Raw genomic sequence first — 26,935 nt, 5'->3', positions numbered from 1 at the left:
AGGCCAGATAATTGTCCTCGGCAGGCCGCATGTGGCCCGCGGGCCATAGTTTGAGGACCCCTGTGCTAAAGCATCTAAGTTGCTAGAATGACAGTCCCACTCACTAAAAAGAACAAAACGCCCAACATGGTTGCAGTTGAGTGAGTTTCAGCTCCCAGTCACCTACAGGACCAACTCCAACTGCACCCCTGAGGTTGCAGGCTGTCCCTTTCCCGGAAGCAGACTGCCCTATCTGGAGCCTGGGGAGTTCAACCGGCCCACCGGCCTGGCAGCAGTGGTGGAGTGGAACACTTATCCAGGAGTCGCCTGGGCCAGAGCAACCGCAGCACCGAATCTCAGGGTCTTCTCAGCTACACCTCACACCTCGCTCTGGGGCGCCTCAGGAAGAGGCACGCGGTTCCACTCAAACGCTGACCTCAAAAAGAGAATGGAAGGCACTGGAAAGGGAAGAAGAAGGAATCTTGCAAACACACATGATGGAGGGGAAAAAATCACTCTGACAGAATTTCTAAAAAAAAGAGCTGTGGTTTCTCTGAGTGGGCAGAAACTTGCCTTTTACTCTCATTTGAAGAACAGGAAAGTTTGCTCTTCTACCACAATATTGTCTAGGAAACACGAGGCAAAAGGCACTGGATTATTTCCAAATGGGACAGATTGCACCCAGGGAGAGACTGCCAATGGTTCTCAGGTCCCCTGACATCCGCTCACGCACAAGGCAGCACACAGCCAGACACTCAGTCACACCAGGCACTGTTCACCAAGACAAGGCAGCCGAGAGGTGGAAACAGTACAGGGCGAAGGGAGGCTGTGGAAACCAAACTTCCACACAATTCCCCTCCGTGGAAGAGGGGGCTACTCAATCCATAAAGTGAAAACATTCCAAGATGACATACCCTTCAAACAATAAACAAAAGCCAGGGCTTAATCAAGAGTCTCCGCAAGGCATTGAAAGAAATATGTAGATCTTTGAGACAGACTGAGAAAGGAGTCCATCTAAAGGGTCTACCCAAAGTCTGTACAGCAGGAACCTGTGTTAGCAGGCAAGCCTATTTACAAGTAAGACCCTCTTACTCTTGTAACCTTGTCCGTTTTTGTTTAAGGGGCCTATACAATCCCGCCCCTTGCAGAATTAGCCCAGAAGGCCTCTAAGGTCCCGTAGAAACACAGTCCCATTTCTACTAGAAAACTATGTACACTGCACTATAACCAGGCGCACACACACCTGCCTCCCCACCAGGCTGAGCGCTCGTGTGTCCACAGAGACACTTCGCAGGCACTCAACAGTGTTTCTGCCTGACTGCTAAACGGAGACAGTTACACAACACCCGGACTACTTGCATTCTCAGCCTCCCATCACACCGCCTTCAAAATAAATACACCAAACTGCTACAATGTTTACTGTCCTTTACAAAACACAGTGCTTCGGCCTTTTTAATATAAACCACCATTCTTGATTGGCTAACGTTTGGAGTCAGGACACATATGTAGCAATGGTCCTCAAAAAGGAAGCTTGCTGGCAGGTTACTTCATTCGCTTTCTCTTTCTCAGAAGTGCATCTCGCAGCGCCAGCTGAAAGAAAAACAAAACAATGTAAACACCGGCACTTTCAGCCAGACCTTATTGTGCACCTTTCCTAATGAAAGTGTATCCCAATTGGACCTCTATGTCAATACATCATCTTGAAAAACTAAACAGTGATAGACTGTCACTGATCCAATCTGTGTCCAGGCTGTGAACTTCCTCAGGGCTGGGAAATCTGCAGAGAACCCCTCCCACCTCTGGAGGCAGCAGTGCAAAACAGGCACAGGGACAGGATGAGAATGAACACTGTCTGTCTCTACGGATAAAACGCGTCCACGGCACTTCCTGAGCAAGTACAACTCAACGCTGGGGAGTGGGGAGTGGGACAGAAGTCTCTTCATTCCTAACTCCTCCCAATGACATACACTCAACCATATGGGGACACCCAGGAGCCATTTGGAAATGTTTTTAATGACATTTAGCATTTGTGCAGATCTAGATCAGTCTAATATGTAATCTAGAACAAAGAAAAATGCTCTTCTATTTTCAGATTTTCAAACAGATCCCAAGGAGCTAAAAGATGAGATTTTGGGCGTGGAGGTAATTTGTGACTTTTGGGTGGATGTGATGGGGTGAATGTGTTTGCAAGTAGAAAAGACATGGATTATGGGAGTGGAATGTTATGGATTGAACTGTGTGACTAACATCCCATTTGGATTCATACAGTATTAGTGTAGTGTGTGTCTGAGTTATCAAAGGAGCAGGGTAAGCCAGGAGGAAAGGAAGCAGAGAAGGGGGAAGGAAGATGCCACACTGCACAAAGATCACTGGCGAGGCAAGGAATGAAAGGCTTCCCTGCAGCTGAGAGCAAGCCTTCCCTTAGAGCGGTACCCTACACCTGTGATTTCTGTGAGGAAACACATCTGTGTTTATTGAACTTGTCCATTTGTGGTTCTTTTCTAGCCCTAAACAAAAACCACCCACTGCCGTTAAGTGGATTCCAACACAGAGGACTCTGAATGTGGCTTCCGAGACAGGCTCGTCCTTCTGCCTTGATGAGTGCAGTGCCAGCCTGGAGGCGGACAGTCCATGCCTCGCCCACAGCACCGCCAGGGCTCCTCTCTGACAGCAGCTCAAGGCAAGCTCCTGCAGGAAAAAGGCCCACCGATCTGCGGGGAACTCTGTGGAACGTGTTCTACTGACACACATGGGGTCAGGCACAGGCATCATGAAAAGGCTCCTGGTCCTGTAATAACCCACAGTCACATGGGTCACAGTTGGCTCATCAAACCTGGTGACTATGGTCACAACAGCTCAGTCTCCCTCCAGCCCAAATGCCTGTTTGGGCAGCTTCTTCCTCCCTTCCAAAAGGCTTCCCTGTATAAGACCCTTTCCTCCTCTGTCATGTTTTCCCTTTTCCTCCTCTGTCATGTTTTCCCTTTTCCTCCTCTGTCATGTTTTCCCTTTTCCTCCTCTGTCATGTTTTCCTTTTCTCTTTTAGTGCCTTCCCATATTGTCTCTTTTTATATAGTCTAAAAATTTACAGTAAGGGACCCATATGCACACTTTCAAGCCATTGAGGCCTCTCCTACTCAAGGCATTAGGAGACATCACCGAGGAGTGGAGAGAATGCACATGATTCCACTCCCTCCCCCAGAGCCTCTAGAAGGAGTTGTAGGGCCTCGCTGCAGCTGTGCCGTGTCAGATGGTAGCCACCAGCCACATGTGGCAAACAAGCTGTGAAATGTGGCTCACCTGACCTGAGATGTATTGCAAGTGTCCACATACTGGAATTTAAAGAATTCATTGGAAAAAAAAGATAGATAATTTTTCTATGGATTACACATAAAATAATGCTGTCTAGGATATACTGGGTTATATTAAACAAAGTACTAAAATGACTTTCACATGTTTCTTTGTACTTTTGAAAATATGGCTACTAGGAATTTGACCATTTGTCTTCAGGCTACATGTTAAGATACAGAGACCTTGGAAAAAAACCCAGGGCCAGTGGACATAACACAGAAATTCCAAATCATTTCAGGTTTCAAATGGCAAGAGAACTGGAGGACAAAGAAAAAATATTCTTGAACCTAGTGGTGCAAATAGTCAGTGAGCTGACTAAATTCAACTTTCTGGAATAAAAACCTTAATCTTGAAGAGAGAAGTTTTGTAGTTCAGGAGCTGCTGATAAGGATCAAAACCAGGCTTTGTCCAAAAAAAGTTAATCCATTAATTTTTCTATTTCACAGGTCAAGTGTCAGAGAATCTTAGTCCAGAGAGGGGCCCTAGAGATCACTGAACTTGACCCCCTTTTGTGATGGAGGAGAAAGATGGACCTCCTTGGTCACACAGCAGGGTCTCAGTTAAGTCAGGTCTGGATTGACAGGCTCTGAGGCCTCCACCCTTTCTGTGCTCTCTGGTAAACGCTCCTTATGACTCCCAGAGGAAGAGTGCTGGCGCCACAGTTGTTAAGCACTCGGCTGCTACCTGAATGGTTAGCAGTTCAAGCCAACCAGCTGCTCTGTGGTAGAAACGTGTGGCGGTCTGTTTCTGTAAAGACTTATACAAGATTACTGGAAGGTGAATCGGCTCAATGGCAACAGGGACTCCCAACACACAAGGTCTTGGGAAGTCGTGTGACTCCATCGCAAATGAACAGCTGTCTTGGAATGACAGTGTTGATCCCAGCCACTCAAGCTTCAAAGTGGACTTACCTGCTTTTCTCTGAAGGAGCGCTTATTTTTGGTCCGGACATCCTGGCTGTACCGCATCATCATATAGTTCTTCTGTTTCTTCTTCTCTTTATTTGTGGAACTTGAATACGGGTTCATTTTGGTTTTCTTCCTCACAAATTCTTTTCGGTCTGTTTTTCCAGCCTATTAACACAAAAGATAAAAAGGTCAATTTTTCGTCTTAAGCACATCAGGAAATTGTCTGATCAACATAGCCTCCATTCGGAGCCAGACACTGCTGGGTGTCAAGGATGTAAAGACAGATTGTGGTCCTTGGCCCTGGGTAGAGGTGACTGGTGTATGTTCACAGCGAGGGCAGGGTGGGCAGAAGAAAAGATGAGGTTAGAGGAGCGTCCCAGGGGTAGGTGAGGGAAAGGCGGGCTGGGCCGGCCGTTTGGGCAGGACGAAGGTGTTCATGGTGGGGGAAAAGAGAGGATGATAGTCTTCCAGAAAGCAGAGGCAATGCATGCAAAGGTGTGGAGGAGAAAAGGCATAGGGGTTTTAAAGTTCTCCAAATTGTACCAATGCTAATGGACTGCACAGGGTCTTGTGAGGCCAATAGAGCGTGGTTTCTAAGACAAGGTGAGATTTAGGAAATGAAGTTGAGCGTGTACACAGGCATGAATGATGAGGAACTTGCTAGAGGCAGATTCAATTTTTCCTAGTAGCTGGGTGGTGATTTCGTGAGTATATACTATAGATTCCCAAATTTATTTGGCCTAATGAAAACAAAAACAAAAACCAAACAAATTCAATTCTGCCCAGCAAGACTTTTGTACTGTAGTTCATAATTCAGGATAGAGTATGGGTATCTCTTTACAGACCCCTTGGATCATTTCAGTGTCCCGCAGAGAGTAGGAACATCCATTTTAGGATGCAATAGTGTACCTCACAGATAGCAACTCACATTTCAGTGAAAACCTAATTCCTGTGCATCATATTCTTGATTATAATGATGCCATACTTATGATCCTAACATTGCTTATAATTAAGTCTTGATAAGAAGAATGTCTGATTTTACAGTTTGCCCTGCTGTGCTGTACACACTCTGGACTATCTATCACTCATCTTAGATGCTTTCTGTTTCTTCTTTGACACGCGGGGGATGCTCTGCCTCACTCACCATTGCGGTTGCCAGTCTTGTCTCCTTGTCAGACTTTGGCTTTTTATGAAGGCGCTCGATGTCTCGAAGGGACAGTAACTCGCCCCTGCAGTTGAGGAAAAAGAGCGGGGCATGAGCCAACAGTGGGGCTGTGGGGTTCCTTTCTCCTCTACCGCAACTTACGGTGAGGCCACGTGGAGTGGAGACCGGGTGCATGGGCCACTTACCTGGGCTCCTCGTCGCTGTCTATTTCTATAAACTTCCTCTTTTCCGCTTTCCCGGGAGCAGCACTGAGTTCTTTTCTCATCTGGGCCAGGCGGATCTTCTGGAAGTCTTCCTGGGTTAAGACCCGGCTGGTGCTGATGGCTGCAGCTTTGGCTTTCCGCTCCTCCCCGGGCATGCTGTCCAGCTTCTTGGTCTTCAAGTACAAACAAAGGCTCAAGTGGGAGTGCAGCCATTGCAACTCTACCCCAGACCCGGCCCGGCAATGCAAAGACTCAGCAAGCACTAGGGCAGGGCATTTCTATGAGGAAAGGGGCAGCATACTATTTCTTGCTGTTCTTCATCGGAAGAGTGGTGCACGTCGACCCATTCGCCATCATCGTCCTCCTCCTCGCTGAGACTGGCACTTTCCCACCCATCTGTATGAAAAGGAGCACGCTGTTAGGACTATTTTGGGCTGGGCACCCACGGTTTACCGAGAAAAACAAGCAAAATTAAAGTTAGTGAACCTTAAATAAGTTTCTTCTGACTAAGAATTAAGCAGTCTCTCTTGTTAAACAAGCCTTATCAATCTATTTAATTAAAGGAATGGAAGCTAAGTACTGACCAAGTGTCTACCATGTCACTGGAGGGCATCAGGCTTGGTGAAGTGGAGGGTCAACCACAAGAACCTCAACAAGATGGGCGGACAGTGGCTGCAGTAATGGGCTCGAACACAGCCACGGTGCGGAGGATGGCCAGGACCAGCCCGTGCTTCATCGCCTCTAACAACCACAAATTATCTACCGTATGCCAAAACCTCACAACGTGTTTCTTAAAGGAGTTCAGTAACTTGCCCAAGTCATACTGCTAAAGCGTGCACGCTACATGGACACCACTGACTGCAGAGCCGTTGCTCTTTCTAGCGAGTCGACATCCATCTCACATCTGCGTTTGCACGTTTATCTTAGTCACACAGCCAACTCAGCTGATGACATCGGTCCGAGTAGAAGATTCTTGATGTGAAAAAAGTCCTTAGAGAAGATTCAAGGAAGAGGTACTAATTGTTCTTCACGTAGGCACCCAAGCAAACATTCTAAATTGTTTCCCTTGGTAGTTTTCCATGATCCACAAGGTAATTTCCCAATTACACACACAACCTCTCACAATAACCCCCCCCCCCAACTCTATCTAGTCTCATCCCACCTGTAGCCTACATTCTAACAGATCCCTAAATACTTTAAGACTTTCTCACATACTTTTCTTGGAAAGTCTCTATTATTTGGCCTCTCTTTGCCAAATATTTGCCTTATCATTCAAGATTTAGCCCATGGCTCACCATGTCTCAAGCCATTTGGAACCTGCCTTTATGCCTCCACTCTACTCACGAACCCTGCCAGCACCTTACTGCTCGGTTGTTTCTGAAATGTCAAGGGCAGGAACCTTACTCATTGAACTTGGAACTGAGTGAGGCTGGCACACATTAGTACTTAGGAAAGTTATTTTGAAATAATGAAGGACTCTGACACATGTTGCTGCCCTGGGGATTAGAATAGCAGACCTCAGTTACTCTTCAACAGGATGAACCTGAGGAATTGGGGATTCCTGCTCTTAGGGCTAACCCTCATCAACTGTCACACAACAAACCCCACTGTCTTGCTCAGGTGCCAAAGAGCATGTAGCACCCAAGGACATGCAAAGGCACCGCCTACACTTGAAGATAAGTATCTTAAAAGTAGGAACATGTTCATCTGATCCTCAACATACAAAGCTGCTCGACATGTAGCTATCACTCAGCAAAGATCTACTGAGCGAGAGACTTTTCAAATGCCCAAAGATTAAAAGGTCAACAGAAACGGTGACTTTGGGTGACTCTGCCTTGAATCAACAGCGAGATAAAATGAACCTGCAAAAACAAAACAAAACAAGAACCTTCATCATTTTCAGCATTCTGTTCCTTTTTCTCAACCTCCAGAACTTCTGCCCCTGGGATGTAATCTTTAGCATCCAGTTCTCCGTATTCTTGCATTCTCGCTTCTACAGAGGCTTCCGTGGGCTTTCCCTGCAGCAGAGAAAATGGCTCATTATAACAAAACACCCATCAAACAAGGGGCTCTCCAGGGCAGACCGAGAAGGAAGCATCGTTTACAAACAGAGGAAATGAAATGATGAAATTAGTCCGCATCCCTCTCAGCCCAAATTAAATCCCCACAGTCACAACCCTGCTCACTACTTCCCCGTTCTCTGCAGACCCAGACCAAGCACTGCTGGCACCAGAGAGTAAGTGCTATGGTTTTCAAGTCGGGTGCCACCATCGCTTCCATTACACACACTCCCTGCTCCTCCCCAGCTAGCACCATTCAACGCAGACATCAACCATGGACGGACTGACTCCAAGCTGTCAGAAGCTGTCAACAGAATGGCACATCTCAGCCATCATCGAAAGGCACGTGCCAAGCACACACTACTGACAGCAGTGGCATTAGGCTGGCCAGTCGTACTGAGCTCAGAGAATGAAACTGTGCGCCTCACTTCACTGGCACTCAGCTGGGAGGCACCACGAGCACAAACATTCAGCTAATATGAAATTATTCTCCCTGTTGAGACCAGAACCTCTAGAGCAGCGGTTTTCAGCCTGTGGGTCGTGAACCCTTTGGGGGTGTAATGACCCTTTCACAGGGGTCGTCCGATTCCTAACAGTAGCAAAATGACAGTTAAGAAGCAGCAACGAGGGAACACCCAAACATTGTAAGGATTGTCAGTGGTTTTTAAATATTGGTTACATGTTGAAATTATATTTTGGATATACTGAATCAAATAAAACATATTGCTAAATTTTAAAAGAACAAACAAAAAAACAAAAAAAGAAGTAGCAATGAAAATAATTTTATGGTTCAGGGGTTGCCACAACATGGGGATCTGGATTAAAGGGTCGCGGCATTAGGCAGGTTGAGAACCACTGGTCTAGATCAACATGAGCAACTCCACATACCCGGAATTTCTTGTGCAACATCTGAGGATTCAGTGTTCGGAAGAGCTGAATCAAAGTTCTAGCAGACATCATCACATCTGGAAGAGAACATTATTAATTAGGGGGTCCACAGCAGAGACTCTCACAAGGCAAAAAACGGGCCACTCCACATTCTATGGTCTACAGAAAATAGCATGCAACTCACTCTTATCTTTGTGCGTTTTATACTGAGCCAGGTCTTGGAGAAGTTCTTCAGTCATGGCTAGGGGACATCGAGCTGTTATCTCTTTGATGGCATTGATTCTGGAAAAGGGAAATGTTTAAAAAAGGTCAACCAACCAACTAAACAATTTCATGTGGGTCAACCTGAGGAGGTTTCTTAAAACAACTAAATACAAATAAATACAGCTGGGCTTACTGTGGCTCATGGCTCTAAAACCGTAAGATGACAGGGGCTGTGAGTGTAGAGTGGGGTGTGGCTGGACTTAGGTGGCTTTTATTCTAGGCAGTGCACTACCCAGGATGCTGACCGGTCTACAGACTGGTATGTCAACCTCATCTTCCAACTATCAACACTGAGCAGACAGAACAAAATTCTTAAACCATTGTGCACTCTCATGAAGCATTTTTGAATTCATAACGAGGGCTGCTGAATCGCCTTGGCATGAAAAATGATTCCATTTGTAGGAGATGAATCTTACTTGCTGGAACAAATCAATCGTTCCAGGGGAAGCTATCGATTCTGGGTAGCAGATGGAAGTAAAACCTCTGAGTTGCTGAACTGTCATTGACTTCAAAGAGTCAAGCTAGTACAAAGACCGCAGGTTTGATTGGAAGGACAAGTATCTTTCTTCCTACTCCCTCTTCACAATTCTGGCCAAAGAAAACAAAACACCCAGCCACCTAACACAGGACAGTACACGCAGCTATTGCTTTTCTAGAGACTGCGTTGCTGGGTGACACTCTTACATCTTGGCAAGCGAGCTCCACTTACAGGAAACCCGATACACCATCAAGTATGAGTTTTTCAGCACGTTTTTAATGCAGTTTTTGTGGTAAAATTAGGTGCCTGGCTGATATTCAGGTCGGCTTAAACTCGAGTATATGTGGTATTTAAAAAACAAAGAAGCAAAAATGCTTTGCAAAGTCACCACTTCTAAGGATGCTGTACATACCCTACGGTCATAACTTCTCCAGAGTTCTTGTCAGTGACAAAATTGTTGGCCACCGTCATGAGCAATGACTGAATGATCTGAATTGGGGATAAGAGAAATGAGTGCTGATGAAACGGCCACGTCTATTCAAATATTTGAATACAAATTATTTGACAAAATATTGGGCAATATAGTATTTGTTGGGAATAAACAGCCCCAAGATTCAGTTTGGGAACTGGAAGGATTCTCACTGAACAGCATGCTTCAATATGGATCAGGAAGAAAACGCTATGGCCTATGATAGGTATTAAACAAGGACGGGAATCCCCAGCTTTGGGAAAGACTGAATCAACGTACTATGCTCGCCTTCCCTTACTCATAAATTCTGCTTATTAAACAGAATTCTGAATAAGCTGTCCCAAACAAAGTTCACTTCCTGCGGGCGGTACAGAGAGATTCCTCTACATATGTCCTTAAGCGTTAAAGGTCCAGAAACCAATGGCAACCCCGAGAGCAAAGATGGAGCGCAGTAATCTCTGTGGGAGAGGTCATCTTGAGGGACATCAGAGCGGTGCCACTAGTTAGGCACTGGATCCAGGCACGAGGCTTACAGGAGCTCACCTCCGGGGGAACCAGGTGGTGCGAAGCTTGTGCAGCAAACAGAAGGATCTTTGTGACTTCTAAACGGGCAGAGAGAGAGCAGACAGGTCAGAGTCGGCTTATCACTGTCTGTGGGATGACATCAAAGAGGGCGTGCCCGTTTCTGCCTCACTACTAATGCTGCTGACCCCACCTGCCACACCTAATCCCCAGAGACCTTCGGGCTCAGACTTACCCTTCCCTTAGCCAGTGAATTGTGGCTCAACCAGAAAGGTCTTTCTTGACCACCATCCAAAACAGAACCTGCCTCCAGACTCTGCATCGCTCTCTAGGTGTACCCCAATCACTCTCACTCAGCTCCCTTCTGCTTCACACCCTTCTTTCACCTGGACAAATCTGAGGGGATGTCACCAAGTGCATGGGAAAATGCCATTATCTCATAGTAACATTGTTTTCTACGAGCTTTCTGAGGTCCCGTCTTACACCTAGGGCAGCGTTCCTCTTCTAGAACTGCGCCTTACGCTCACTCACAGAGGGATCCCACTGGCTAAGCATGCTCTCCCTTCAAAAGAGGCAGGGGGCAGCACAGTGTATGGAAACAAACAGGGCCTTTGGCAGAAGGAAGGAGGACTTGCCTGTGTGACCCTGGTCTTTGTCTATTCTTTCTACACCTTCGAGGAGCAGTGTGAGGATTAGAGGAACTGATGTATATAAGTCCCCAGCACAGTGCTTGACTCGTGTTGAACACTCAGAATTAGCTTCATTCCTAGCTCGGTTCAAGTTCAAAGGCAAAAATGACCATCTCTTCTTTCTTGCTTGCTTGTATGAGGTTTTTAGTAAGAGTGGCAAGGTAAAAATCTGGAAATCTGTTCCAAAGTTACAGTAAAAGGCCAAACTACTTTACAATCTTCACAGGAATATTTATGGTATCACAAAAAGACCTGATCTGAAGAACCAACTAGTTTATTATTTTTTTCAACAACATGCCTATGGCCACTCTGGAAAGAGGTCATGTACCTTCTCCCCTTCTCCAACCCAGAAGCCACGTCACTCCTAACTCTGTTGTCAGGGATCCCCGCCCAGCACACTGGGTCGCTATGCCAACACCTAGACCATCAGTGAATGTGGAAAGGTGGCTTACCTCTTTGGTGGGGCTGCAGAAACCTTTGAACAAAGGGATAGAAGTTAAAGAGGAAGAGCTGTGGAGAGAGTAATACATGGGCTTTAACATTTTTGCACCTGAAGCTGTGGGACTGGCCCCACATGCAATGATACCACCAAGCACAATGCACTGAGGCTCGTTTTGTGTTTTCTCAATCAGCCGCCATGCCCGCGATGCTCAAGAAGCTATATTAACCCCCCAAAAGGAATTCTCTCTCAAGTGACGCAGCGGTCCTCAGGATGTCAAAGAAACAAAATCATAACAGGATGGGGGAGGCAAACAAAAGGTACTCTTCTGCTCTAAATGGGTAGCTACGGCATACGCACGGCGACCACCGGGCTCCCTGAGGAATGCTGTAACCACGCACAGAAATATGTGGGCCATGCTGACTTAGGAAAATGTCCTTCTGACACACAGTTAAAATGAAAAGAGACCAGAAAAACAGGGCAGAGAATAGTCTGTTCATAAAATGAATTCATATGTGTGAATTAACCACCATACGAATTAGAAAGAAAAATAAACACATAGGTATTTTTATGATATTATTTTTTTCTGTAAACTGTGACTTTAAAAGGTCGAGGGCCAGAATAAGTCACTGCTCTACTGAATGGCATTCCTTTGACCAAAAAATAATTTGGCTTCTAACATCCAAGAGAATAAAACGTAATTCCAACCTCATGAATTCCCACCAATCTGGAGATGAGGTTCATGAGCATCATCTTCACTTCAAATCTCTCCTTGGAGCTCTCGAGTTGTTTGAGTAGTTTTTCAGCAAAATCTGGAAAGGAGAGCATCAGAGAAGTGGAAAGCCTGTACACCATTATCTAACAGGTGTGAGGAAAGATGCAGTGAGATAGTGACCCCTTCTGGCTGTGCCTGCAGTCACTATGCTGATCCAGGGCAGTAAAAACAGCTACATGACAGAGGATGAAAAGGTTCCTACATAGATAGAGACCTTCAATTACAAGTCTTAAGGGTTTCTGAGATGTTCAGCATTAACATCTAGAGCAGTGTTTTCCAAAGCGGGTGATAACCACCCCTAGGGGCGTCATTGGACAACCCGGGGGCTGGACAGGTACACTTCATCCTAGACTACATCTGGGCTACATAGGGCAGTGGTGAAAAAGGGAGGTCCCTCAACAAGATGAACTGAGGCAGGGGCTGCAACAATGGGCCCCAACCTAACAATTGTGGGGATGGTGCAGGACTAGGTGGTGTTGGAGCCGACTGAACCTACTAACAACATAGAACAAAAGTCTGTAATTGCCAGTAATTTTTCTTTTTGAAAAGGGGCAGTAGGCCAACTGAGTTTAAGAACCTATGCTCTAGAGCGGTGTTCTCACCCTTCCTCATGCCGCGACCCTTTCATGTGGTGGTGACCCCCAACCATAACATGATTTTCGCTGCTACTGCATCACTGTCATTTTGCTACTGCTATGAATCAGGCGACCCCTGTGAAGGGGCTGTTCGACCCCTAGGTTGAGAACCGCTTCTCTAGGGCAACTGTTGGTAGGCGCTCCACAGCCACAGGAGCTTGCTAGTCAGCAACAGAACATCTTAGGCCCCACCCCAGACTTCCACTCAGAAGGTGTGCTATAAAAAGATCCTGCTGATTTGTACAGCCATTAAAATGCAAGAATCAATGGCCTAAAACAAGAGCCGCCAGCTTTGTCATACATTAGGGAACCAAACCACACACCAAACTCACTGCCATCGAGGCGAGGCTGACCCAGAGCAGGCCCTGTGGGTTCCCGAGACTGCAACTGTTTACAGGAGAAGAAAGCCCAGTCTTTCTCCACGGAGAATTGACTTGACGGCAGCGAGGAGGAGTTTGGTGTTTGGGTTAGTAAGCAGCCACATCCCATGCCAACTAAATCAGAATCTTCAGGATCACAGAATCTGGCATCAGCATCCTTTTAGAAATCACTCAGGTGGTAAGACGGGCCTTCCTAGCCTCCCGGTTTCTACAAAGCCATGTGGGGCAGCAGCAGGGAGGACTAACAGAAGACGGCTAACTTTTCATTTGGTCAATAAAATGCCCCCCCACCACTTTGCTGTTAGAAGCACGAATCTTATTTTGCTGTGGACTGGAAATCTCTGCTAAATTGAGAACATAATTCTCTAGGCTGTAACCAACTGTTAACAACCGGTTATTTATTTGCTAATTATCTCAGTATTGCCTTGCTGGCCTCACTGCAGGGAAGAAACCATGTAAGTTAACAGGGAGCTTAAATGTCATGGTCATAAAGATTCTTTAAAAAGTCACCGTCACGGTACCTTGGGGATCATGAATCAAGTGAATGGCTGAGAAGTTAAACACCTCCGGTTTCTTCTTCTTCTTTTGTTTCTGGAGGGAGAGGAAAACAGTTACTCTCAAGGACAGAGCGAATTCCTCCTGGGATTATCAAGGTGCGCTACAAGTTGTTCTAAGTTCACCTCACTACTGAAAACGGAAAACAAATTTTATTCAGAACTGTCCTTTAATTGGAAGAACTAAATAAAGGTGGTTTTTGTGGTTTACGTTTAAATCTCAAGAATGAGATATCTATTAGCACCTGTGAGACTTAAGGGCATATGAAAATATACATTTAAAAAAAGCACACAAGGGCCAAATTAACTATTTTCAGAATAAGTGTTATAAAATACCCAATATACTTCATTTATGCGCTCCCCTGCGGAGACACATCTGGCAGAGACATACTAATACAGGTCATCTGGATTAGAACAGGTGAAATGTCAATTCAACCACATTAGTGCATCCAAGTCAGACTGTGCTAGAGCTGAATAAATAAATCTATTCATCTAAAAAGGCAAGGGCTTGAAGATTTATCATATATTACTAAATTTATCACGTTACATAAGCTTTCAAAAATATCCTTTATTTCAAAATTTTCAAAGTTCTTGATAAAAGCCGCACAATTTCTTCCTCCTTCCCCAGGCACGAGCCTCACCTTGAGCACCTTCATGGCCTTCTCCAGCTTCTTCTTGTGCTTGGAGCTTTTCTTCCCCGTGGCGTACTGCACGAGGAGGTCTCTCGCTGTTGGCCCTTCATCCTGCGGAGGAAACGGCTTTGTCAAGTCATCGCTGCACAGAGGGCAAGAGTAACCTAGTCAGCCACTTTTTAAAGCAAGCGCAAACTGTAGGTGCCTTGTGCCAACAGGCACATACGAGGGTTTCTACTACATTAATTTTCTGTCTCTGCCTTGCTTCTTACGGAGGCATACTGACAGAATGCAACTTTTTATTTCATTGAACAGAGACACTGGGGGGGGGGAGAGACAAAAGATCAACATGGCCTTTTCACAGAACATCCATATTCTTATCTGTGAAAGAATAAGGCAGATAACAAAAGTGTCTGCATGATTTTGCAGTCTACACTGAATGGTGCTGTGAGCTAGGCAGGAAGCTCGGAACAGAAATGTCAGTGACCTGAGCCAAGAGCTATTCTGAGGGAGAAAGAGGAGGGTGCCTCTCCCATACTATTCACAGTAACACATCGGAAGTCCTACAGGGGCTGGCTGTCAGAAACAGTTCAATGTCAATGAGTTTTTGCAATCTGCATAATAATATGGATGATCTATAACACACACACAGGTTTTAAAGAACTGTGTTATGCGCACATTACATACTCATTACACATCACATGTTGACGCTATGAAACAAAGTGGTTACCACTGAGGAAAGAACTGAGAAGTGGAAATCACACAGTCAAGAAAAATTGCACTTTATCTGTGTATCTAGCGTAGTCACAAAGAGAATGTCTACTTTATACAGCATTTAATACAACAACAACTAAAAGATCATTTCACATATTCCAGTCTCATTCTATCCCCCCAGCCACTCCAAGGGAGACAGATGAGGCTGCTGCTCCCGTAGGGATTTACAACCTCAGAAACTACTCAGTGTCATTAAAAGTCAGAATCGTCTTGATGGCAATGGTTTGAAGTTTTGACTTTGTTTGTTTTTGATTTAACCAATCTTACTGAATACACGTGACAAGTTCCAAATGGAATAAAATCTTCTAACATGACAGAACTCAATAGAGGATAACTGTGACACAGAAGCTTCTTTCTAACTTGAGCCACCATGGATCGCACAGCTTGTAAGAAACTCTCATAAACCATAAAGCTCGAAAGCAATGTGGTTACACTAACCTCAGAGTCCGAGTCGCTGTCCTGCTTCTCCTGCTCATCTTTCCCGAGGAAGAATGTCAAAGCAGCCACCAGGATCTAAGGAAAGTCCATCACTGAACCCAGTGTCCAATAGATACTGGCATCTTTGTTATAAGTGAGCATGAACGAGGACACGGGGGAGGTAGGGGACCAAAGTGAAGTACAATTTTAGCTCATCTTTCTAAATTAAAAAAATGTTTTTATGATATTGTCCCATAAATACTTAATTTTGCGTAAGTTTAGCTTGATGGAAAAAACTGCCAAAAGAACAAATGGACCCCTAGTAGAAGTACAGCCAGAATGCTGCTTAGAAGACAGGAATGGAGAGACTTCTCACGTACTTAGGAAGAGACCAGTCCCTGGAGAAGGACATCCTGCTTGGCAAAGTGGAGGGGCGGGAAAGAGAGGAAGGCCCTCAAGGAGATGGACTGACACGGTGACCGCAGCCAGGGGCTGGCACATACAAACAGCGGTGCGGATGGCGCAGGGCTGGGTGGTGCTTTGTTCTGTTGTGCACAGTGTCACTATGAGTAAGGTGGAACCACTGGACAGCACCTAACAACCAACTACCCTTCAGAGGAGAATGCCAAGAATTTCTACATCCCTGACAAGAACAGTGACCTCACAGCCTTTGGCAGAAAGCAAAACATTAAGTCACTATTGGCTGTGCTTGAGTTTGTATTTCCCAAGAGAAAAGTCAAGCATTATAGGGATCTCATAAAATCTAAACTTCAAACCTACTATTTAGCACTTTTAACTCTCCTTGATAATGTTGTCTGACTCCTCTACAGTATAAGGAAATCAAGGTATCAGTCTAGGTACAAAGAAAGCTATGGTGACATCAGGGTCATGCGTGGGCTGTCAAGCTCAAGTCCAGCAGTTTGAATAAACCTCAGGAAAAAGATTTTACAGTTTTCAACTCCCATCAAGATTTCATCTTGGAAACCTACAGGGCAATTCTTCTGTCCTAGAGGGGCATGATGAGTAGGAATTGATTCGACAGCAGAGAGTTTGATTTATTGGCTCTTAGACCGCGTCCCCGATTCAATTTGTGGTTTAGGGGAGTCACAAACTGTTCAGCACTGGGCTGCTAACGGCAAAGTCTGGGGTTCAAACCCACTAGCCACTCTGGGAGAAAGAGGAGGTTGTCTGTTCTCATAATAAAGATGCAGAGTTGCGGAAACCCTAGAGAGCAGTTCTATTCTGTACCACAGAAATGCAATGAGCCACAGTCAACTGGACAGCACTGGGGGTTTTAAGCACAAACCGGTGCTACAGTGGTTAAGCATTTGTTAACTGAAAGAGCAGTGGTTCGAAGCCAGCAGTGGCTCCGTGTAAGAAAGACAGCCATCTGCTTCTCTAAAGATTTACAGCCTTGGAAAAACTGTTGGGGGTGGGGTGGTTTCTACTTTGTTCCTGTGAGTTGGAAGTAATTTGATGGCGATGGGTTTGGCTTGTTTGTTGTTGTTGTTGTTGTTGTTGTTGTTGTTCAAGCATACTGTCTCATCACACATCCATCCCCTTCACCTTCCCTCCACAGAAGCTATGTCACACAGAAAGACCAACACGTCCCCACTGTCCTCCAGCTCACCTTGGTCACCGGAGAGAAGCATGCAGTTGTGATAACGTTGACAGTTTTGGCATCATTCCTGAGGGAAGACAATGACTGTTCTTTAAAACAAATCTCGATTATGCTGTGTTTTACAGCACAAGTAATAGAACAAAATAGACAGCACACCAAATCTTTTAGTATGTTTAGACTTTGGTATGGGTTGTTAAGACAGTCAATGCTGGTAAAGTAATAGTAATCAATCAACAAGAAGTCAAGTTAAAATGTAGTATCCTATCATTTGATCTCTCCTTTGACCCATTTACAGCTGTTTCGGTTAAAAAGCGTGAAGGGGAATTAGACCTGGTTGAACCCCAGCGAACCCCTTTCGAGTAGCGCGCCCTGGAAAGTGGATTTCTGCAGATGCAGTCAGGGTGGCATTCGGCATCTGATCGCTGATCTCCCCTTTGAGACATTCTAAACTTGCTCTGCTTTTCAGTATTTGCTTCTTTCTTTGTGTGGAGATTTTTCTGTTTGATTTTGTTACCGTTGTTAAGTTTCTTGTTGTTTTCGGTGTGTCTGTTTTTCTGCTTATGAAATCCAGGATAGGTAAATCTGTAGAGACTATAGCTGGATTAGTGGTTTGCTTCTTAGGGGTATGGCAGGGAAGGATGGGGAAACGGGGAGCTGGTAACGACGAGTACAAGAAAGAAGCACAGGTCCTACCGTTGAGTATGGAAATGACAGTACTACTCTTAAGATCGCTGGACTACTGAATTATAGGGTGTGAATTAGACGCTAATAAAATCGTTAACAAGGAAAACCAAAAAGTTGGTGCTACCATACCAATAAACAGAAGTCTGTGAAACAGCATTTTACACTCATAAGACAAACTGACTTGAAAATATTGAAACCTATGAAGCGGAACGAACAGACTCTGGAGTTTGCAAAGCCTGGGTTTGCTTTTCCGATCTGCCCTTTACTAGCTAATAAACCTAAGATCTCTGCACTTCATTTCAATCCCTACGAATAATTTCAGAGAAGCTGCATTAGCTCTGGTGACGGGGGAAGAGGTAATGCCGAGTGCCTGACGTCAACAGAGCATGGTCAATGTTGTTATTGGTCATTTGGATTACCTGTCTTTTACTTCCACGTGGTCTATCACAGAGCTTTTACAGATCATGAGGTCACGGAAAGCATTTCTGAATGTGCTCTGTAACTCCATACGTCAAGGGATCTATTTCTGAACAGAGCACTGTATGTCTCTTACCAGATGTTTCTTCTGTAGAGCTCAATCATCACATCCAAGGAGATCTTAGCTGCAGTTGCATTGCTGTCCCTTAGCATGGTGTACATGAAGTTTTGCAGCACCTGGGAACGAGAGAGGCTCAGTGCTCCGATGGGACAGTGTAGTGAACACGGACGACAAAAAGCTACTCACCACATTCACTTTATTGTTCTTGTGTTTTGCATTGATGTTCTTGATGTCAGTCACAATGTGAGTGTACAAAGTCTGAGGAAAAGAACAGAAGTACACACCCATTAAGCCTCACCAACATTTCTAAGCGTGCCCCATGTGGAGGAACATAAAATGTTGAGGATGATTTCACTTTACACTCTTTTCGTTACATCATAAAAGGACCAAAGCACCCTCACTCCCTGGTTAAAGGTGCAGCATTAAGAGCGCGGAGTCCCCAACATGGGTGAGTGGGCTATTTGGAAACAGATGTGGGGAGGTTTGCACAGCACAGCGGACGTCATTAGTGTCACTGAGCTGTGCACATGAAGGGCTCAGAGCTGGCAAATGCTTTATGATGCATATTTTACAGGAACAAGATGGTTCAGCATCAATGTTCCATACAGTCCAGCTATTCATTCTATGCCTACCTATATACCCAAGAGAAAAGAAAACATATATTTACCTCACAATTCATATATGACCAATTTCAAAATAGCATTTTTCACAACAGCCCTGAGGTAGAAACAATCCCAACTCCCACTGACTGACGAGTGGATATACAAAATCTAGTGTACTCACACAGTGAGCTCTCAGTCAGCATGACAGGGAACAACGTGTCACAACATGGTTGAGCCATGAAAACACTGTGCTAACGAAAGACGCCAGTGTGAGACCCAAGACCACATAATCCCGCTTATAGTCAACATCCAGCATGGGCAAATATATGCAGACCCAAAGCACCTAACTAGAGGGAGGCTAACAGAGTGCCTGGTAATGAGTACCGTATAGGGTTTCTTTATCGGACTGTGAGAAAACACCATTCATCAGGCTTGTACAACTCCACGAATATACGATCATCCATTCTGGACTTGAAGTGAGTCAATGGCATGAGAACCGTCTCTTCAACAAGAGCGAAGAGAAGTTACTGCACCCAGGACGGCCTTGAGAATGTAAATGTTAGCGAGTGGCGCCCTGCTGTGCCTACGGACCACTTCGCTCCACACATGCCAAACACACGATGGCTGAGACTAAATGACGGTGGCCTCTTCACACTTATGACGAAAAAATGTGAATGAATGAGTGTTTAAGAAAAAACCCTACGTTTTTCATCCTTAAACTTCATTACTAAGTCTTCAGCTTCTGGTCCCATTTATATAAGGAAATACAAAGCAATAGGGAAATGGTTTGTTTTTTTGGGGAAATGTTCATTAAAAGTTCGTTTTCTTTGCAGGGGGGGGAGGTACAAGCTGGGTGTCCCTGCTCGACTTAGCCAGTCAGCTCCATCCCTGAAAAGCTGTATCTCTCTGTCTGTCTCTCACTGAGCTTCAGCCTTGTCATCTGAAAAATGAGAGTAGTAACAGCAATACCACCATCACCTACCACAAAGGGATTTGTAAGGAGTGAATGAGTTAATACCAGAAGGCTCTTAGAATGGTGTTAGACAAAGTGAGCCCCCAATAAATGTTAGCTAGTATTACCACATTGTACTCACAACGGGACTTTTTTCCTCCCTACTCTTAACTTCAACCAATAATATAAAGCACCAAGAATACAAGAGCCCCAAACACTGTGGGTTTTACAGTCCTTATAAGAATGAGACATCAGGGGAAAGCGTCTCGTTCTTTACCTTTCGCAGAAGCTTATCATGGCAGCGCAGAAGTTCAAAGAAGAGCTCGAGCAAACTTGATGGGTTGATCAGATTCTTGTTTCTCAGTAAGATCAAAGCTTTGCAAAATGTCTCAGGGAGGAAATAAAACATACTATAAGGCAGTGATAACAACGAGAAAACAAAGCACATACATTCCAAAAGCATTGAATGTCTTCCATGTGTAAGACATTATTCTAGGCATTGAATAAAATGGCCTGTACTCATGGAGCTTACATTGGGGGTGCGACAGAGGAGGGGATAGAGTAGTAAACATGTAAACACGTCATTACTTCTGATAATGATAAGTTTCCTGAACGATGTAGCGTAAATGACTGACACTCAGTGACAGGGGGAGGGCCACTTTATACAGAGGACCGAGAGGGTCTCTCGGGGAAACTATCACCATAGGACAAAAGTCCAGTGAGAAAAGAATCTCTGAAGATCAGGTGGAGTATGGATCATAACACACTACAGTAGCACTGTAAATTCCTAGGTTTAAAAGGTATTACTGTGAAGACCTCTCAGTATTAGCCGGAAGCGGCCCACTGGAAACGCAGTCCGCTTGCTTCCCACCACCTTTCACCCAGTCATTCTTCACCAGATAAATACATACATACATTCTTCACCAGATAAAACAAGAAGCCTGGGAGAATGGTTAACCTTGTCGTGAGGCAGGAAAAAACAACCAGGAAACAGTTTGGGCCAAAATGCTGTCCAAAACATCTGGGGCACCACCGAAAGGGCTAAGAAGGCCCAACACACCAAACTGTGATACTTTTAACATAAAAATAATAAACATAACTGAGCCCACAAACAAGCTAACAAAAATCATATAAACAGGTAGCTATGTTGTCAAAGAAAAATGAACAGAAGTTCAATTTTGTGGATTTTTATTAAGTAAGAGTCAACATGTGGGGATATTTTGCTTCTTTTCGCTAGGAAATATATCTTGTTTCTACCTGTTTAAGTCAGAATGGATAAGAACCTGGAATGGATCAGGAAGTCCTGGAAAAAAACCAGCAGCTACCTTTGGTAAAAAGCCAGCCCAGGGCCTGAATTTGAATGACTAGAAGGAATCACCTATTGAAGAGATGCGGATGAGCCTCCCTGCAGGGTTAACATGGTGGAAAATCAGAAAGACCATGACTCGTAAGTGCAGCAGAAAAGGGGAGATGGAAGGTGGTAAGATCAGAAACATGGGAGCAAGCTCCTACAGGCCAGGAAAATAAGTTTGTACTTTGCCATCTGAGAAGGCATGGAAGGATTTTAGGGAAAGGGGACACATTCTGATTTACATTTTTAAGAGGTGGTCGGCTGCGAAGCTGTTCTTGTTTCAACACGTTTTACACACATACGCACACGCACGAGAATTTATCCATCCAAAAACTGGACCTACCATTCGAAGATCAGAATCCAAGACAGTGTGATTGTAGGAGAGCAGATCCTTCAGTTCCTGAGGAAAGCTACTGAGCTGTTCTGGGTAGCAGTGTCCAATCTGTGGCAAAGCAATGGCTCTTCAGAAGTTTCTGTCTCAGTTATACAGGCGCACATATTTCAGATGTCCCAGAAAAGGAGCAGGTGGTCCCAAACGACTTTTTTCTTCTCAACGCTAGCTTCTCCCACCCCTCTCATGGTTCCTCTAGCCTTAGTTAAAATGTACAAGACATGACCTTGAAGAAAACAAGAGTTAGAAAGCCTTGTTCTGGATGGAGGAACCCTCTATCTTACTACAGGGAAAAAGCAAACGTTGCCAAAGAGGAACGTCAAAATTTTTTAAAACTTAAAAAAATGTCCATTCAGGGGAATGACAGAACATTTTTCTGTCAACTGTGCAAATTGGTCTTTGTTTATTCAGAAGTTACCACCTTACCTGTGCCATAAACATCACCAGCTCAGCCAGTTCTTTGCTGGGTTTATTTGGTTGTAATTTAAAAATCTCCACATTGGATTTGTAGTGATTATACTGCTGTAGAAACTGTGGGAAAAAGAAAAATTTAAGTGTGTCACCTTCTAGCATAGAATTTTCTCGGTGCAGGATGACAGTAGCATGTAAAATAAGATCCGGTGGAAGAATACAGGAGTACTAACTGCTCCTTACTGACGGCTTCAAAACAAGCTTGGAACACCGAAGGACCCGGAAGATAAGCTACTCTCTAGAATTATCATCAGACATGTAACTGGGATGACGTGTACAATAGTGAAGCAAGAGTGGCATTTGCATATTCACAAAGCTGTGCAACTCTCACCAACAGTTCTAGAACATTTTCATCACCCTTCCTACGAACACCTCCCTGTGCCCCGAGCCCGGCAACCCGCGAATCTACTTTCTGTCTCTTTGGACTTGCCCATCCTGCATATTTAAGTGGAACCACACCCCAGTCGTTTCACCTCAGTTGCTCGTATTCGGGTAACTGCCTCATCACAGTGCTAAGTGTAATGGCCAGGTTTTCAGTGCTTACTTTATATGGCTCTTGAGCATCTGACATCATTGGTCTCGACTTCCCCTAGGAACACCAGACTTGACTTCCGGGACAACAGCTGGCTTTCCTATTTCACTTCAGGCTTGCTGATTCCTTTGGCTGGTTACTCGGTAGTTCACTAAAGTCTAAACGCTGAGCTTCCCCAGGGCTTTCTCTATCTACTGCATGCAAAAATCAAATACATTTCTCACCACTTCTACCATTCTGGTTCAAGCTGCCATCATCTCTTGCTTGAATAACTCCAACAGTTCCCTAACAGGTGTTTCTGCTTCTACCTCTGTCCCCCTGCACTGCCTCTTAAAATCAGGCACGTAAAGTGATCCCGATCTCATAAAAAAGGAGTCAGGTATTCTGTGCTTCTGTTCACAACCTTCTAAAAGCAGCCTGCCTCATTCAGTAAAGCCCCAAGGACTACAAGCAGCCCAGTCCTACAAGATCTGGGCCCCAGCTCACCTTCCTGTCCCCATTCCCCAGTTCCAGCCACAAGGCCCTCTCTATTGTTACACAAGCCTACAGGGCAGATTCCAGGCTTCTCATCTGCTCTTCTGAGCACCCAGATTACTGTACAGCTCTCCTTCTCTGCCTTGAACGCGCGTTTCTAAAAGGTTGCCATGTCAAGGTCTCCCCTCAGGGCCATCGAGCTGATTCTGAATCATAATGCTAACCTTAGAGGACAGAATAGCATGGCTGTAGAGCGCTCCTGACACTGTCCTCTTCCTCCCATAGAGCAATTGGTGGATTGAATGGCTGCTTTGCAGGCATCACCCCAATGCTTAACCCACTACGCCACCAGGACCCCTTAGACCTCACTGACTGATCCCCCTACACTCTCTTCTCCAACGTGTACACCACCACTTACCAACTTTGTTTGCCCTTGGCATCATTTAATGTACTCTGTATTACTTGTTATTGTATTAGAAGGTGACTTTAATGATAGGGTTTTATCTGTACACTTTATCACCATAGATGTATATACACGAGAGGGCTTCAAAACTTTAATGGAAAAACAGACTAGAAAATTAACAAGAAAGATAACAGCAGCTTGCTTTGGCAGCACATATACTAAAACTGGTACAACTCAGAGCTTGCAGGGCTCCTGAGCAAGGATGACATGCAAACTTGTGAAAGGTTCCTTAATTTTTTGATAAGTGTTGTACAGTCTATTCTAAATCTCTTCTATTCACGTTTTTTATTTAAGAGGGGGATCCCAGGTGGGAACCTCCTCACAATAAAATCTGTCAGTGTGAGGGTGGGTGGGGGGTGGGTAAGTGAAGTAAGGATAATGGGATTTTCCCACGAACTTTTTGGAGTCCCTTGTACAGACGTTCAGGGCCCACCACACAGTAGACTTGTGGTGATAGTGCTGAGTGAGAGCACTGGCATCTCCCCAGAGGCTGAAATGAAAAGCCCTCTCCAGTCTTCAATGCGTCTTCTTCTCACCCCCACATCCACTCCACCAGGAAGTCCTCTTAGTTTTACCTCCCATAGAGCTAGTTTCAATCTGTCCACTTCGACTGGTACCACCATCTGTTGCCTGGATTATGCTGACAGCCATTATTTTAATGACCATGCTTCCAGTCTTGCTCCCCACAATCCTTTCTATATATAGCCCCAAAGTACATTTGAAAGACTATAAATCAGACGGTGTGACAGCTCTATGAAAACCCCCTACTGCTTGCTGGGTGCACTCAAGAGCAAATCCAAACTCCTCCAGGACCTGGCCCTACCTGCACTCTCGGCATCATCACGCACTGATCACGTCCATGCTCGCTGAGCTTTAGCCACACTGGCTGCGCCTGTTCCTTGTCCCTCAGAGCTTCTGTGCCTTAGTCCCTGCTGAGAATTTGCTTCACCTGTCGGATTCCATACCATCATCACAGAGAAGTGTTTCTGGTGATCAGGATTGAAATCAGTAGCCCATATTCCCATCTCGCTTCCCCCACCCTCTTAGTCAACTGTCCCTAGAACTTAAAACCACAGGGCATACAGCTCTGATATTTGTCTTGTTAATCACTATATGCCCAGTGTCCATAATTATACTGACACATTATGAGCGCTATATACATCTACATTTGTATTTCTATTTGTTTAGTGAATGAGCAATCATCTAGGACTTTAAAATAGACACAGACTCGGTTATATTATTATTGAATAAAGGAGCTAGGAATAGGGGCCTCTCACCTTATTTTGTCTGTGGTTTTACAGTGCCTTAAACCATCTTATAACCTTGCCTCAACTCATTCACAGCCATGGGTCAATTCTCACCCACAGCCAGCCTATAGGGCAGTGTCCAACTGCCCTTGTGGGTTTCCAAGAATGTAATTCTTTATGGGAAGAGAAAGCCTCGCCAAATATTGCTTATATTTTTTTATTTTTCCCTACTCATATCCATGCCTGAAGGCCTAAACCACTGTGACAGTTATTTGTTAAAAAGCATTTACAGAAAAGTGCCAAGTGAAAGACGTGGGGGGGGGGAGGGGAGGAAAGTGAAAAGTTAGTGAGGAGTGACAGTGTCAGCCACTGGAGAAATCACAACTCAGTGAGGGAGGGTTATAAACAATTGCAGCAGGAGCTTGGGAGAGATGTCTCTCTCAAGTCTACAAACGGGTATGTGGAAGAAGCACCTATCAGACTCATAGTCTGAAGCCTCCATCTGTCACTTCTCCGCTCAAACACCCTTAGTGAGCTTTCTCGATCTGAATAAATTGCCTCACAACTAGAACCTAATCTCCTCTTTCAGCCTCACCATTTCCCCACGCAAATTCTAGCACCGTGGCCCTGGCAGCTTGCAAAGAGTTTGAATCGGGCTTAATTAAATAAACAGGGTCGGAGTCCGTGTCTTCCATCTGATAAGACCCCCCTCCCCGACAGCGGGGGGCACAGGGCGAGGAGACAGTGAAGAGCATGTTTAGCACGTCGCCCCAAACACCGCGGCCTCCTCAAGGCAGGGGTTTCTGAACGGAGAGGAAACGGTGCAGAAGCCTGAATGGAAGCTAGAGGTTGACCGCGAGCCATTTAACCCATCCCGCGGTGAAGTCGAAGAGAAGCCCTGAAAGAGTGGAGTTTTGCCGGTGGCAGCGTTGGTGTATGCCGAAACTCGCGAGGGGCTCTGGTGGTGCAGTGGTTAAGCGCTTGCCTGCTACCGCGGAAGCTGAAGCACGGAACCCTTCCGTTTTACAAAGACCCGGCGATCGGGCACTGATGGAAGACCTCGGAGCGGACCCGAAGAGGGCAGGAGAACTGCCCCATGGCGTTCTCTAGGCTGTAATCACGACCGGAGCAGAAAGCCGGGTCTGTTCTGCTGCCGGCCATCGGTCACAGCCTAGGAAGCCCTACGAGGCAGGTCTGGTGTCGCTGGGGTGCCCGGGCGGGAATGGACTCTCCAGTGTGCACAACTCGGAAAAGCCGAAGAGGCCGAGGTTCCCCAGTGGTGGGGAACGCGCCCTACGCCGCGTCGCTTCTCCATCCTCTCTCCCGAGACCCCTGGACTGAGGAGGAGGAGGAGCGGCGGCGAGCCGGGACCCGCGCTCCGCTCTGCGCCTTCCCCGGCCGGAGTCGCGGCTACGCGCGCCGCTCCCACCTCTTCGACGTAGGCCGGCGGGTCCCGCTTGATCAGGTTCTGCAACTGCGGGAGGTTGCTGGGCAGCTTGTTGTTGTTCCTGGCGGACATGGCGGCGCAGGAAGGCCCCCAGCCGGCAGCCCCTCAGCGCGTGTCCGCCGCGGTTCGGAATCGTGCTTCCGCGTGCCACCGGAAGTAGCACATGGTCCGCTCGGTAGGCGGCGCCGTCTCAAGCCTGAAGAGACTACGGAAAGCTCGGAGTGCCAAACTTACTCACTACCGAACTGCTCCGCGTGGGGTTACGCTAGGTCTTTTTATTCGTCTCGGTTTCTGCTAGCTAGCCCTGCTTACGTTTCTAAAACTGTCGGAAGGTCACAGCTCTTTTTGTTGTTGCGCGTGTATTAAACACCGCCAACGGAGTCCTTGCGATTCTTTACACGATATAAAAGGTTTGTATATCTATGCCTGAGTGGATAGCCTCATCTTTCTTCTGTGGAGGGGCTGGTGGGCTTGAACCGCAGACTTTAAGGGTAGCAGTCCAAGGCTTGCCTGATAGCTTATTTAATTATTCCAGCACCCTCAGGAAACAGACAGCTTATAGTGTATTTTAATGACTGAAACC

The 26,935-nt window shown here is 45.7% G+C and overlaps 1 protein-coding gene and 1 pseudogene across 1 annotated transcript; one reads left to right on the top strand and one right to left on the bottom strand.

The window, feature by feature from the left end:
* Positions 1-1,394: 1,394 nt before the first annotated feature.
* SDAD1 (SDA1 domain containing 1) lies at positions 1,395-26,495 on the bottom strand. Its single transcript, XM_075544187.1, has 22 exons — positions 26,335-26,495; positions 22,145-22,249; positions 21,671-21,769; positions 20,254-20,364; positions 18,609-18,680; positions 18,438-18,538; positions 17,210-17,267; positions 15,601-15,675; positions 14,398-14,499; positions 13,724-13,793; positions 12,121-12,224; positions 11,426-11,483; positions 10,306-10,364; positions 9,706-9,782; positions 8,736-8,833; positions 8,552-8,628; positions 7,492-7,621; positions 5,905-5,999; positions 5,586-5,776; positions 5,380-5,464; positions 4,239-4,400; positions 1,395-1,569 (listed from the first exon to the last, which is right to left on the bottom strand). The coding sequence occupies exons 1-22, from the start codon at positions 26,422-26,424 to the stop codon at positions 1,522-1,524; spliced, it is 2,067 nt and encodes a 688-aa protein (XP_075400302.1). The 5' UTR covers positions 26,425-26,495; the 3' UTR covers positions 1,395-1,521.
* Positions 23,797-23,895, top strand: LOC142444033 (U6 spliceosomal RNA; annotated as a pseudogene).
* Positions 26,496-26,935: the final 440 nt, after the last annotated feature.

The sequence above is a fragment of the Tenrec ecaudatus genome, chromosome 3, assembly GCF_050624435.1.
Source record: "Tenrec ecaudatus isolate mTenEca1 chromosome 3, mTenEca1.hap1, whole genome shotgun sequence".
In the NCBI taxonomy this organism is placed as follows: domain Eukaryota; kingdom Metazoa; phylum Chordata; class Mammalia; order Afrosoricida; family Tenrecidae; genus Tenrec; species Tenrec ecaudatus.
Note: the sequence above shows the minus strand (reverse complement) of the source record. Positions and strands in the feature narration are given on the sequence as shown.

Excerpts from the sequence above, each read along its gene's own strand:
- SDAD1 (XM_075544187.1), bottom strand. The coding sequence starts at position 26,424 with ATGTCCGCCAGGAACAACAACAAGCTGCCCAGCAACCTCCCGCAGTTG. Across the intron at positions 21,770-22,144 it reads TGGTGATGTTTATGGCACAG|ATTGGACACTGCTACCCAGA; the intron begins GTAAGGTGGTAA and ends GCTTTGCCACAG. Across the intron at positions 14,500-15,600 it reads ACAGCGACTCGGACTCTGAG|GATGAAGGGCCAACAGCGAG; the intron begins GTTAGTGTAACC and ends TTTCCTCCGCAG.